The sequence below is a fragment of the Rattus norvegicus genome, chromosome 10 (assembly GCF_036323735.1).
Source record: "Rattus norvegicus strain BN/NHsdMcwi chromosome 10, GRCr8, whole genome shotgun sequence".
Taxonomy (NCBI): domain Eukaryota; kingdom Metazoa; phylum Chordata; class Mammalia; order Rodentia; family Muridae; genus Rattus; species Rattus norvegicus.
The window spans coordinates 7,357,187-7,372,137 of NC_086028.1; the positions used below are offsets into that span (position 1 = coordinate 7,357,187).

At 47.6% G+C, this 14,951-nt stretch overlaps 1 protein-coding gene across 4 annotated transcripts in view; it reads left to right on the plus strand.

Moving 5' to 3' along the window:
• Window positions 1–14,951, plus strand: part of Usp7 (ubiquitin specific peptidase 7) — a 96,511-nt gene that overhangs the window by 21,679 nt on the left and 59,881 nt on the right. For 2 of the 4 annotated variants that reach the window (XM_063269283.1, XM_063269286.1), the window contains exon 2: window positions 10,722–10,972. In XM_063269283.1, coding sequence (XP_063125353.1) covers window positions 10,777–10,972 — 196 coding nt within the window. In that variant the 5' untranslated portion in view covers window positions 10,722–10,776. Of the gene's footprint in view, window positions 1–10,412; window positions 10,489–10,721; window positions 10,973–14,951 lie in introns of those variants that run through there. The other 2 variants (XM_063269285.1, XM_063269284.1) reach the window with 2 other exon arrangements.

Below are 14,951 nucleotides of genomic sequence, written 5' to 3' on the forward strand. Positions count from 1 at the left end.
GATGGCTGATTATGCGAAGTAACAGACACTCGCTGAGCTCCCAGCTGCACCTCTGTCCACATACAGAATAGGGGCTTTTACAGCTGTAGCCTCAGAGGCCATGACCTGACAGGCTGCTCACATATTTGGCGCCTTGGTTTCCCCTGTTGTTAGTAAGGGGTAACAGTGACTGAAAGAAAGGATGCTAGCAGATATTCTGGAGGCTGGGTCAGGAGGTTGCCAGGACTCGGCCAGCATGGTTTACACAGTAGTTTCAGGTCAGCCTACTCAACTAAGCAAGATCCTGTCAAATCAAAACCTGACACGAAAGAAGCAAGAAGGAAGGGCTGGAGAAATGGCATAGCAGTTAAAAGCACCTCCTGTTGCTCTGAAGGACCTAGGTTCAGTTCCCAGAAGCCTCTCTCCAGGAGGCTCAGAACCACATGTAATTCCAGCCCCAGGGCTCTGAGCCCCAATTCTGAACCACAAGAGCATGTACCTTTACGTGTGCACATGCTGTCCTCCATGTACAGTTACATGTGCACATGCTGTCCTCCATGTATGTTTACGTGTGCACATCCCATCCTCCACACATAAGCCCAGAACTGAGAAGTTTCTTGGAAGGAAGAGGAGGGACAGAAGAACCAGGGAACTAGCTCAGCGGGCTAAAGCGCTCGCTGATGGCTGACGTTAGTCCCTGGAACCCACATGAAAGTGGAAAGGAGAGTCAACTTTGGAAAGTTGTCCTCGGTACAAGCAGCCTGGGCACACACATGCACACACATAATAATAACAAAACAGTTTTTAAAGGGAAGAGGCACCAGCCGGTCAGAGGGGCCTGACACATCAGACCTGGCTGGCGCAGCCATCATCACTGCTGCGTCCTGGTCCGTAGGTCATGGTTATTAGCATCTGAGCAAGGATTCACTTTGCAGAAGTGACATGGGGCCCCTGGTCCTCCAGCGGCTGGGATTAACAAGAACATTGGCATAGAAGCCAAACCTACTCAGCTCTGCCACTCCCCTGCTTGGTGATTCACTTAGCTTACGTAAGTTCTTGGAGTCAGTCTTCTCCAGGGTGAGTTGACACACGTGTCACCTGAATGTCTGGAGCCATAGGGAACAGAAATAGACCCTGACCTTAATTTAAAAGAAGAAAATCATCTCAAGCTGAGTGTAGTGGGTGTTGTGGTGTATACTGGACATTCCAGCACTCAGGAGGCTGAAGCAGGGGGATCACTGAATGTTAGAGGCCAGCCTGGTCTACATGTTCCAGGAATTCCAGGTTAGCCTCCACTATAGAGTAAAATGCAGTTGGGGGGGGGGAGAGAGAGAGAGAGAGAGAGAGAGAGAGAGAGAGAGAGAGAGAGAGAGAGAGAGAAGGATCCTCATTTGTTTCTGTCAGTATTGTTGTTTCTTTGTTTTGGTTTTTGGTAATAAGATTGTTTGGCTGGTTTGAGACAGGCCTTGCTAGTCCGGACCTCATTATGTAGAGCAAGCTGGCTTCAAACTCACCTGTCTCTGCCTCCTAAATCCTGGGACGAAAGGTCAGTACCACTAAGCCCCTGGAGTTTTCTCTTTGGGGCTTCCAGACTTTTCCCTGGTTGCCCTGCCCTCCAGGGAAGTTGATTCTACACTGTTTCTGCTCATATTCGGTGGATATTAGTTCTTTGCTGGTGGAATAAGATCCCTTCTACCCCTTGATTACAATGAGAACTCATGCACTCCAGAATGCCTAAAGTTGATTAGTTTAAGCTTGATCTCTGAGCAAATCGCAGGAGGGAAATGGACCCTTTTTTGATACAGTTTCACTGTGTAGACATCCCTCTGTCCCTGCTGGTATTAACCTGTCTCAAATGCTGGAGTCATTCTTCATATTTTAAATTTGTTTTTATTATTTTTAGTAGTTTGCGCGTGTCGGGAGCAGCATTCGCATGTGTGTGCAGGCATCTGCAGATCCTGAATCACAGCTGGTTGTGAGTGGCCCATCGTAGGTGCTAGGAGGTGAAATGGTGTGCTCATGGCTCTTAACCACTGAGTCAGCTCCCCGGCCAGGTGGGGAGCTGGCTCAACAGGTGAGGGCAGTTGGCTGGGACTCGTTCTATCCTCAAGGTCCACAGGTTAACGTTCACCTTCCACATGTGTGGGACCAGTACCCCGCAGACACATAAATAAAGAAACAAGTGTAAGGCTGGCCTGGTGGTACTCAAGAAACAGACAGAGCTCTGAAAGTTTGAGGCCAGCCAGGTCTGCATGGTAAGACCCTGTCTCAAAACAAAGAGTTTAGTGCCTGTTGGAAAGGGGGAAAAAAAAGCAAACTATGAGGCTAGAGGAATATCTCAGTGGCTAAGATGATGTGCTGCTCTTCCTAAGCATGCACAGTTCCAGGGGACCCGGCACTCTTTTCTCGCTGGGCATGTATGTGGTGCATGTAAAATGCATGCAGATAAGATAAAAACGCTAAGAGGTAAAACTTAAAATGCTCATCCATAAAAACATAAAATGTTAAAAGAGGAAAAGAAAACAGAGTAGAAGTTTGGTGTGGTTGTGCACCGGCGAAACTGAAGCAGGAGAAACATGAGTTCAAGGCCAGCCTGATCTATATAGCAAGTCCCAACAAGTCGTGGAGGACTACACAGTGAGACGCTGTGGAGTAGGTGCAGGATCCCAGGTGCCCCTGCATGGAGCTGGTGGGCTATCAAGAGGCTTCAACCAGCAAGGCCTGAGAGTATTGCCGTGGTGCCTGGCATCTGTTGTCAAGCTGCCCAGGTGCCCGTAGGCTGAACCGATCCTGTTAGAGCTAATTGGCTTCCAACGAGGGAACCGGGGAGTTCTCGGAGGACTGGTTTTTCCCTTCTTGGTGCAATTAACTGGGCTAGAGTGGGGATAGCCTTAAACATTTGCAGCGGACAGGTCCTTGACAGGGAGGAGCTGGTCCAGTACACTCAGGTGTCAGAGTTGAGCTTGACCTGAGGTTACATCCAGAAATAAGCCTGCCACACAAACAGGTAACAGGATGCTCCAAATGGAGAGTTCTGCGAGGGGAGGTCGGGAAGCCTGGGCACAGATCCTCTCTTGGTCTTCCCTTTTGAGGCAGAGCCCAGGCTGGTCTAGAACCTGTTTACGTGATGCAGGCTTCAAAGCCAAAGCCTCTCACATCCTCTTCCCTCTCCCTCTTCCTCTCCCTCCCTTTTTTGTTTTTGCTTTTGTTTTTGTTTTTGTTTTTTTTCCTGAGACAGAATCTTGTCAGGTAATTTTTGCTGGCCTGGCATTTGCTATGTAGACCAGGCTATCCTTAAACTTTCCTGCATCAGAGTCCTGAGTGCTGGCATAGAGGTGCGTACTGCAGAAGCTGGTGGCTCTGTATCATGCAGTCATGGTCCTGACACAGATAATACCTCGGCCTCTTCCAAGGCCTGCTACAGGGCAGAAGGAAAGCTTCACACTGACTGTGACACTGAGCTTATATTCACATGTAGTCAAACTAGCTCACTGGGCGCTTTGGGGCTCATTGAAAGGATTTTTTTTAATACACCCTCGGAGATATCTCCTGTGGAAGCGGCTCCCTGCTGCCAGAGCCACTTTCCTAGAATAGCTCCGGTGGGGGTGGGGGTGGCACAGTCTCCTATCCTCTCCCATCAACTACAGCAGCCAAAGATTCCGTTCATCTCTTTCCTCCAGCAGGAGCCCCTGAGTGCAGTTCCCAAATCACAGGAGACCCTCCCTGTTAGCCTAGGAGAGCTTTGGCTGAAGGGAAAGGCTACCCCTGATTTCAGGCATCTGCCAGCAGGAGTGCAGCTCACTTAGGCAAGCAGGGTTGGGTATAGCACAGACCCTGTGGCCCACAACATTCACAGCATTCGGGAATTCTGGAGCAAGAGGGTGGTAGGTTCAAAGCTAGCCTGGGCTACATGTATAGCAAGACCCCGTGTAAGACTCATCGGGTTGGGATGAGAGGACATTCAGTTGGAAATTGTTTTGTCTTGCTGATACACCACTCAAAACACCCATTTTTCCCCCTTGAGACAGTTTTATGTATCCCAGGTTAGCCCTGAACTTGAAACTTAGCCTGGGGTAGCCTGGAACTCCTGATCCAATGTGCTTTCCAAGTGCTGGGATTATATTTGTTTTCTTTTCCTTGTTGTTAGAATACATCTCATGATGTAGCCTGGGCTCAAACTCTTGATCCTCCTGCCTTAGCTTCCAGAGTGCTGAGACCACAGACCCATGCACTTGGAAACAGCAAACTGTGCCTCGAAGTGAGCTGGGTGTTCAGCAGGTGTCTAGGTAGTACCAAACCCAGCATACCTGTAAACCAGCCCTTGGGAGACTGAGGCAGGAGGATCAAGAGTTTAGGGTCATCCTTGGCTACATGGTGAGTCTGAGGCTAGCTCAAGTGAAACAAGAGAGAGACTGTGTCTAAAAAGTTGTACATGAACACACTGATAGTTAATCTTGTCAACTTGCAGGGACTTCAAAATACCATGGAAACAGACGCATGTCAGTCAGTGTGTTTTAGAAAGGGTTGGCTGGGGCTGGAGAGATGGCTCAGCAGTTAAGAGCACTGACTGCTCTTCCAGAGGTCCTGAGTTCAATTCACAGCAACCACATAGTGGCTCACAACCATCTGTAATGAGATCTGGTGTCCTTTTCTGGTGTGTCTGAAGACAGCTACAGTGTACTGATATGTAATAAATAAATAAATAAATCTTAAAAAAAAAAAAAGTTGGTTGGAGAGCCCTGTCATAGGGGCTGAGTTCCTAGACTCAAAAGAATTAAGTACCCCATCTTGGTGCCACACCTCTGATCCCAGTACCAGGGAGGTGGGGGAAGGATCAGGAACTCAAGGCCAGCCTCAGCTACACAGTGTGGTGGAGCCTGCATACACAAACCACTGTATCAGTAAGGGAGAGAGCTGAGTCCCACCATTCATATCTCGTATCTGCTTCATGACTGAGAAGAGACCAGACTCCCTTAGGCTCAGGCTGCAGTGGCCTTCCCATTGTGATGGACTTGCAGTACCCTGCAAGTGTGGTAGTTTGTCACCACAATATATAATATCAAGTAGGCCACTTCCACTCAGTGGGCGAAGGTAGATTGACACTGACATAGGGACCCATTCTAGATGTCCAGCATGCAGCCTGCACCGCCTTCCAGGTCTGTCTGTATTGCTTTCTTTTTGTTTGTTTTTCTGGTCTGGGAGTGGAACCTGTTGCCCTGCCCTTCCTGGCCTCCAGGCTTCTGTCTCCGATCCTTCCCTCCCTCTCAGCCTGGCTTCAAGGCTCAGCTTCAAGATAGTGTGGGAGGCAGAGATAGGAAGGAGCAGGAAGAGGGAGGCCCTGAGAGAACCAAGGGGAGGCACTGCTTAGATCCTGAAGCTGAGATCAGCTCCCCTTTGTGTCTGGGGGTCTTTGTCTTCCTGTTCAGGGCTTTACTTTTATCTTTAGTTTTGAGATAGAGTTTCTTTCTGCAGCTCTGGCTGAACTGGAACTTGTTACTCAGACCAGGTAGTCCTCAGGCAGAGTTTCTGTGTGTGTGTGTGTGTGTGTGTGTGTGTGTGTGTGTGTGTGTGTGTGTGTCTTGGTGGGGAGGGGTTTGCCGAGTAGGCCATAGGCGTCAGAGACTCTGGAGCTGGAGTCCCAGGAAGTTGAAGGTCTCCTGATGTGGGGCTCTGATAGAGAAGTTATACTCTCTTAACTGCTGCGCCATCTTGCCAGTCCCACTTTAATCCATTTTTAAAGATGTATTTACTTATTATATGTAAGAACATTGTAGCTGTCTTCAGACACACCAGAAGAGGGCATCAGCTCTCATTACAGATGGTTGTGAGCCACCATGTGGTTGCCCGGATTTGAACTCAGGACTAATCCATTTTTTCGGTTCTTTTTTTTTTTTTTTTTTCCGGAGCTGGGGACCGAACCCAGGGCCTTGCGCTTCCTAGGTAAGCGCTCTACCGCTGAGCTAAATCCCCAGCCCCTTAATCCATTTTTTAAAAATTGCTTCAGGGGGCTAGAGAGATGGCTCAGAGGTTAAGAGCACCGGCTGCTCTTCCAGAGGTCCTGAGATCAATTCCCAGAAACCACATGGTGGCTCACAACCATCTGTAATGGGATCCAGTATCCTCTTCTAGTGTATCTGAAAGATAGCTATGAAATAAATAAATCTTTTTAAAAAATTGCCTCAGGAAGGCTAGAGAGAAAGCTCAGCGGTTAAGAGCACTGACTGCTCCTCCAGAGGTCCTGAGTTCAATTCCCAGCAACCACATGGTGGCTCACAACCATCTGTAATGGGATCTGATACCCTCTTTTGGTGTGTCTGAAGTCAGTGACAGTGTACATAAAACAAATAAAAGAAAATCTTTAAAGTTGCCTCAGGAGTAAAAGTTTATTGTTTGCTAACGCAATGTGCGTGGCACCGAATACTTGGTCATTTCATTTATTTAGAGACAGGATTCCTCATAGCCCAGGCTGCAGTGACATCAGACTCGCTCTGTAGCTGAGAAGACCTGGACATTTGGGTTCTCCTGTCTCTGCCTCCTGAGTGCTGCAGATTACAGGTGTGCACCACCACACCCAATTTATGTGCTGCTAGGGGCTGAACTTAAAGCTTAGCGTATGCTAGGTAAGCTCTCTGTCAACTGAGCCACGTCTCCAGCCCTGTCCCCTTGTTTACCACAACCTTGATAGTAAGAAGCAACCTGTGGGACGGGCGAGAACATGGCTTAGCAACTAAGAATGCCTATTGCTCTTGCAGATTCTGTTCCTAGCCCCTCACAGCTGCCTGTGACTCGGCTTCAGGGAGATCCAGCACCTCTGGCCTCCAAGGATCCCTCACCCACATGCATGTAATTAAAAATGAAATAAATCTTTAAAAAAAAGTTGTTCAGGTGTGGTGCACACGCTTAGGGGGCAGAGGCAGGTGGACCTCTGTGAGTTTGAGGCCAGCCTGGTCTACAGAGTGAGTTCCAGGGCAGCCAGGGCTGTTACACAGGTCAGTAGTGCTCACCCTTCCTCGTGCTGCGACTCTTAACACAGTTCCTCGTGTTGTGGTGACTCCCCCTCCCCAGCCATAAAGTCATTTTTGTTGCTACTTCATAACTAATTTTTTTTTACTGCTATGAATCGTAAATATCTGTTTTCTAGTGGTCCTAGGCAACCCCTGTGAGAAGGTCGTTTGACTTCCAAAGGGCTTGCAACCCACAGGCTGAGAACCACCGTACAGAGAGATCCTGTCTCAAAACCAACAGCCACCAAAAACAAACAGAAAAGAAGAAGAAAACGCCAAAAAAACCAAGTTTGCTTTCCAGCACCCATGTGGTGGCTCATAATCGTCTATAACTCCAGTTCCAGGGCCTCTGACACCCTCTCTGGCCTCCACAGGCACTCAGACATGAGGTTCACATACGCCATCCAGAAACACCTAAAGTAAAATAAATTAAGCACTAAAATTACAGGCGTGTAGCACACCATTCAGTCTGTGCTTGGGGTTGGACTCAGGGTTGTGAACATGCTAGGTGAGCTCCAGCTGAGCCATATCCCCAAACTATAAAAGTATTCCTAAGGGCTTTTGGTGACTAACTCAGTAGAACCCTTGTCTTGTGTAAAACCCTAGGTTCAATCCATAGACCTGGAGGAGGAAGAGGAAGGAGAGGAGGAGAGAGAAAAGAAAACATTCTAAGCGTGCGTGTCCAGAATCACAGCACTCTGTGGGCGGACAGCCAAAGACTCAGGAGTTCCAGGCCAACTAGAGTTATATGATGAACTGGAGTCTAGCCTGAGCTACATGAAGTGATGTCTCAAAAATAAAAGCATCTTTAAAAAATTTTTTTTATTTATTTCATGTATATGAGTACCGTCACTGTCTTCAGACACACCAGAAGAGGGCATCAGATCTCATTACATGGTTGTGAGGCACCATGTGGTTGCTGGGAATTGAACTCAGGACCTGGAAGAGCAGCCAGTGCTCCTAACCACTGAGTTAACTCTCCAGCCCAAATAAGAGCATCCTGAGCGCAGTCCCCCAGCCTGACCAGTGCTGTGAAAACCCAGATGGTTCCTGGCATCCGCAGGGGACAGCCAGCTTGACTGCACATCAGATGGGTCAGCGCCAACTCATGGCTTTTGTTTGCTTTATTTGCGATCGTGGGGATGGTGCCCAGGGCCTGTGCACCATGAACACATATTCTACTGATGTGCTACATCCCTGGCCTATTGTTTTTAATTTATTATTATGCAAAAGCAGCAGACGTTCAATAGAAGCTTTGATTGCAGATTGCTCGTTTCTGTGAAGCTCTGTCTGGCCTGAAATCCTCTATGTAGACCAGGCTAATCTTGAACTCACAGAGGTCCTCCCGCTCTGCCTCCTGAGTGTTGAAATTAAAGACCTTTGGGAGGCAGAGGTAGGCATATCTCTTGAGTTCAAGGCCAGCCTGGTCTTCAGAGTAAATTACAGGGTAGCCAGGGCTACACAGAGAAACCCTGTCTCAGAAAAAAGGAGGTGGGGGTGGGGATAGGGAGTGCTGCAAAGTCCAGGGAATCCTGGATTTTTTTTTTTAACTCTTTTTCTTTTTTTTGGTTCTTTTTTTCTGAGCTGGGGACCAAACCCAGGGCCTTGCGCTTCCTAGGCAAGCGCTCTATCACTGAGCTAAATCCCCAACCCCTGGATTTTTTTTTTAATGCATGCATTTTTTAATGTTTGCATGCATGTCTGTGTGCCTTATGTCAGTCCCCATGGAGGCTAGAAGAGGACACGGCTCCTAGAACTGGAGTTAGAAACAGTCATGAGCTGCCATTGTGAGTGCTGGGAATTGAACCAGGTCCTCTGGAAGAATAACCTGGTGTGTGACTGGTAAGCAGTCTTACCACCACCCCCGTACTGGACTCTGCCATTTTTCCATAGCTGATGATATTCATGCTACTCTGAAGATGTCGGGTAATAAAAGAGAGCCCACAGTCCCCACAACCATCCGTGGGTTTGGGGTAAATTCACTTTTAAAATTTTCTCTAGTCACATCTTATCATGTCTATAAAGCACCCATCTCTTTTCTAATAAACGTCTGTTTACACTGTCATCCATGTGCACTCTGTGTCTTGGTCAACTGCTCACCTCTTTCCCCACCCCGGTCCTCCTCTCTGAATTCCTTTCCCCTGTTTATTAGCTTTGGTTTGGTTTTGTCCTACACAGAGTTAATTAGGGCCGTCTATGTGAACCATTAGAGCCCAGTTGTGGACTCACCGTGCCTTTCCCCTCTCTCAGAATCTGTGCACAGATCAGCAGTCTGGGGTAGGGTCCCATGGTCCCTTCCTCCTCCGTGGCTGTGGCTGACCATTGGGAGGGCCCAGCTCTTTGCACAGTTGTTGTGAGTTTGTACTTGCCCTGGCCCAGAAGGTTGGTTCTGTTTCCCAGCCCTCTGCTCACCCTTTGCACTTACTGTCTTTCCATCCCCTCTTCTAGAATGTTCCTCCATTGTCTTTTTCTCCAGCCACTACAAGGTCTTTGAGGTAGTCTCCATCCATCTATGTAAGGCTAAGACCAACCCCTGTCTAGTCTGCAGATCCCAAACTCCCATTTCTGTGTGCATTTGAGCTATCCAATACTTGGTGGACTCATTCAAACATTCAGTGTCCTGGCTAGTTTTATGTCAACCTGACACAAACTAGTCTTCTGAGATGAGAAAATCTGGGTTGAGAAAATGTATAGAGTCAGTTTGTATGCAAGTCTGTACAGCATTTTCGTGGTGAGTGATTGATGGAGGGGCTCAGTACATTGTCGATGATGCCATCCCTGGCTGGTGGTCCTGGACAAGCCAGGAAGAACAAGCCAGCATGTAGAGGTTTTCTGACCTCTGCATCAACTCCTGCCTTCAGGTTCTGGGTCCTGTCCATCGAGACCAGGCTGACTTGGGACTCATGGAGATCCACTTGCCTCTGCCCCGTGAGCGCTGGGATTAAAGGGGTGTGCAGTGCCATGCCCTCCATAGTTCACAGTACTTGTGACCCTTATTCCCACCGTTGCTATATCCATGTTTATTATTTGTTACTAATATGTTTATTTAATCAATCACTAAAATAGTCTCTGGAGAGCTTGGAGTAGCTTTTCTGCTTCATGAGACCTTGCTGCCCTGCAGCTCCCCACAGAGCTGGCACTGTGCTAAACTGCTTTCTGTTCCTCCCGATTTCCTACTGGGTTCTAGATGTGGGCCACCATCTTCCACCACCTTTTTGTCCTTGTTTTGATTTTTCAACATTTATTTTATTGTATGTGCGCCTGTTTGTGTGTGCACGCCGGCCAAAACACAGGCATGGAGGTCGGAGGAATTGCTTCTGCCACGTGGGTTGTGGATACTGAACTCCAGTTGACAGACTTGGCAGCCACTGCCCTTCCGCGCCGGGCTATCTTTCCAGCCCTCTTTTTGTCTTTTTGAGGCAGTATCTCACTTTGTAGCCAAAGCCAGCCTCAGACTCAGCACTGTCCTCGGCCTCGGCCTCGAGTACATAGAACCACATTCGAAGTGCGTCTTGAATACAGAAGGGTACTGGTACTCTGGGAGAGGCAGAGGCTTGGAAATTAATTTAGTCTTTTTCTTTTGACCTTGCCTAGAGTGAGCCTTGAGGTTGAGTGAGTGTGGATTGTAGTTCCAGCTCTTTAACCTGCTGGGTGGGATTAGTGGGGTGGAGAGATGTGGGCTGGGTACAAAGGAGTCTGGAGGGGAAGCCATTGGTCTGAGTGCTCTCTCTTTCCTAGGACAGACTGAAGAGTAAACGGAAGAAGTTTGGAGAAGCTCCAGAGAACTAAGCTGATGGCTTCCTCCACATCACCGCCAAGGTCGCCTTCTGGGAGGATTTCCACTCAGGATACAATTTATTCTCCCCATATCATCGCAGAGTTTCTTCCCTGGTACCTGAGGTATACCCCTCCAGAAGTTCCCAGCACCAGCTTCATAACCAAATTCATACTGGTTAACTGTCCCTGGAATGACAGCATCGAAAACCAAGGTATGGATTCTTTCTGTGGTGAGGATCTCCTTGTGTTGCCTAGGTGGGTCTTGAACACACAAGTCTAAGTGATTCACTTGTCTTCGTCTCCCAGATTGCCGAGGTTATAGTGCCAGGATTAATAAGCTATGTTCTTTTCAGAGACAGAGTCTCACTATTGGTCAAAAGTGTGTGTGTGACCCTAATGAATGTCCTTAAGTGGTCTATTTCTTTGTTTTTATTGCTGGTTTCTAAAGCTTACAAATGTTGCCATTGGCCACCTGAATTATTATTGTTGTTGTTATTATTATTATTACTATCATTATTGTTGTTGTTGTTGTTATTTTTCCAGACAGGGTTTCTTTGTGTAACAGAGTCCTGGACCTCCTAGACCAGGCTGCCTTTGAACTCATGGAGGTTTACCTGCCTCTGCTTCCTGAAGGCAGGGATTGAAGGGGTACATGTCCACCCCCACCACCCAGTTCTCTGGCTTCTTTTTTGTCTCTCTTGAGGGTTCTAGTTGTTGGCAAACTTGTCATTTAAGTTGAGCCTGAACAAAGCTCCGTCTTTGTTCCTTTCTCTGAGTTGGACAGTATTGACCAGCAGTCATTTCAGCCACTGAGCATAGTGTGGACAGAGAGCAGGGGTTGGGTAGGCAGCAGAACAGTGTGCACTGAGGTCAGTTCTATTAAGAGTTCAAGGCCTCGGGGTTGGGGATTTAGCTCAGTGGTAGAGCGCTTGCCTAGGAAGCGCAAGGCCCTGGGTTCGGTCCCCAGCTCTGAAAAAAAGAACCAAAAAAAAAAAAAAAAGAGTTCAAGGCCTCGGGGTTGATGCATCCAAAGGAGGGGTCATGTTTAATCTTGAAATATTCCATAAGCACTGTGAGGTCCTTTTGGCTCCTTTGCCATAGGGTTTCATGGTTATGCAGTTCTGGCTTGGAACTCCGTATGTATCTCAGACTGGCCTCAAGCCTCACACTGGTTTACTCTGTAATCTTTGTAACCCGAGTCTTCCAGGTAGGAACAGATGGCTTTATCAAATACTGTTGAAGTAGCTGTTTTTAGCAATGTCCTCATACATGGGCCCCAAATAAATGTCTTTTGTGTCCAAGGATGGCACCAAATGAAATGAGTTAAATTACCATTAAAAACTGGATTTGTGGGGCAGACATAGTGACGCCTTTTACTCTCACACTCAAGAGGCAGAGACAGGGATCTCTGAGTCAAGGCCAGCTTTGTCTACAGTGAACTCAAGGCCACTTGTGGCTACAGAGTGAGATCCTATTTCAAAACCAAACAAGCAAATGAAGCAAAACTAGTCCTATAGGGAGGCTGAGATAGAACTGAAGCTAGCCTGGGCTATATGGAAGCCTTTCTCAGAGAAACAGAAGGGAAGGCAGGCATGAGCACAAAGCTTCAATCCCAGCGGAGGGAGACAGGCTCTCAGAGTTGAGGCCCCACCACGTGTTCGCCTTAGCAAGTTCATGGCCATCCTGGGCCTTGCGCTGATCCTCAGTCTCAAGACAACAAAGAGTAAACCCAGTGAACAGTCTGTGTGCTGCCTCTGTGAGGTTTCTGGAGCCTGCCTTCTCTCAGGCTTCATTTCAACCTTTTTTTGAATTAATTTTGGCAGAAGTGGTAGGTGGCAGATGTAGACATCTTTGGTTTCCTGCCCTACTTCCTGCATGTGTCCAGTGTCCCTCAGGTTAGAGATGTTTGCACAGACTTTGTTTTTATCGTTTGTATCTACCTGGGCCCCAGGATGGTTTGGAGGAAAAGAGCTGGGTAACCCGGAGAAGTTACAGGAATTTACAAATGATTCTGCTGTTTCCCTTCAGGCAATGCAGTGTCTTTTCCTGTGGGTACAGAGGAGGCAGTTCCTAACCATTGGGCTTTGTTCTGGTTGGGAAGACATTCTGAGGAGTAAACATTTATGTCCCGTAATCCTAGAGATCAAGCCTGGGACTTATATATGTGAGGCTGAGGCGCATCAAATGTATTCCTTTCTTTAGAAGCTGTGTCTCCAGCCAGGCCTTGATAGCACACACAGGCCTTGAATCCCAGCTCTTGGGAGGGAGAAGGAAGCTAGCTGATAAGTGGGAGGCCAGCCTCATCTACAGAGTTCGACGACAGCCAGGGCTACACAGAATAGAACAAAATAAACATTGTCTCCACAGCGTAGGTCGATTGGCCTGGAACACTCACTGTCACTCAGGCAGCCCTCTAACTCACAGTAATCCTCCTGCCTCATCTTCCTTATACAGGGATTGCAGGTACAAGGTAGTATACCTGGCTAGACTTTTTATTTATACTTTGATATTTACGTGTTTGGATTGTGAGAATTGCTGTGTGTTGGAAGCCAGGCTGAGCCGGTGATCCTGTTTTTAAAAATTTCAGTATGGGGTTCACTGGTGGTGGTGGCACACAGGCCACCCTGGTCTACAGAGTGAGTTAGGATAGTCAGGGCTACACAGGGAAACAGAAAACAAAAAACCCTGGAGAAAAAACCAAAAAATTTAAAAAAATAAAACAATATTAAAAAGGGGAAATACATGTTGGAGTCCTGCATATCTATCTATCTATCTATCTATCTATCTATCTATCTATCTATCTATCTATCTATCTATCTATCTAGATCATTGAGGCCAGCATACTGGCTCTGCGAATAGAGGTGAGGATTTGAGGAAGGGGGTTTGATTTGTTCCTGAAACTCAGATTTCTGGGACTGAGGTACTATTAATGTCTGTGGTGGCTTGAGGAACCTTAAGTGGGAAAAGCTTATTTTGATTCAAGACCCAAATAATTCATTGAAGGAAGTGAGCTCTTCCTTCAATTGTGTTGCGTCAGTCCCACAGGCCACCTTCCCTCTCTCTATCTCATTCCTGCTTGCCTACCCTCCCAGCACCTCCCCCTCCCCCAGCACCTCTCCCCACACAGTCCTGATTGTCCTGGAACTCCGCCTGCCTCAGCCCTCAAAGCACTGAGATTAAAGGTGTGCACCACCACGCCTGGCCCTGCCTTAAGTTTCAGTCTCACTACATAGCTCTGGCTGGCCTGGAACTTTGTATGTAGACCAGGTTAGCCTCCCAAGTACCACAATACCCATCCAGAACATTATGTGAAATACAACTTTCTTTGTAGTTTTCATTGCTGGGTTGGAATTCAGCGTCTTGGACTTGAGCATGCTAAGCAAATGCTCTATCACTGAGCTGCCCTCCCAGCCTCCAGCAGAGCACCCGTTTGTACTTTGTGCAAATGATTAATCTATAAACAGGGAGCGGAAAGCAGGCATTGTGCATATTAACTCGTTAATCCATGTGCTTATTTTATTCCATCAATTTTAAAAAGACTTACTTTCAAATTACATTTATTCACTGTGTGCATGTATGCATATGTGCATGTAAATGCGTATGTACATGTTCTGGGACGGGGTTGGGGATTTGGCTCAGTGGTAGAGTGCTTACCTAGGAAGCGCAAGGTCCTGGGTTCGGTCCCCAGCCCCGAAAAAAGAAAAAGAAAAATGTTCTGGGACATCAGGAGATACCTTTGCAGGACTCACCTCTCTCCTTTTATCATGTGGGCCCCAAGGATTGAAGTCAGACCATTACATCAGCAGCCAGGCGTAGTACCTCCCACAGGTCAGCAAACCCTTACCATCAGCACCCTAGAACGAAAGAACATTCTGGGATGGCAGATGGGAACATTCAGGAGACGGGCAGATGGTTTCCCATGGCTTCACAAAGGTATGCAACTGATGCCCCTGTCTAGTTCTGAGGCTATGGTGCTCAGAATGGAAGTCAGGACATGCTAGGCAAGCATCCTGCTACTGAGATCCATCCCGGCCCTTTCTAGAACGTTTCTTTTTTTTTTCATTTTTTTTTTCTTTTTTTTTTTTTCGGAGCTGGGGACCGAACCCAGGGCCTTGCGCTTGCTAGGCAAGCGCTCTACCACTGAGCTAAATCCCCAACCCCTAAAAAAAATTATTGCAGGCTGGAGGCTCA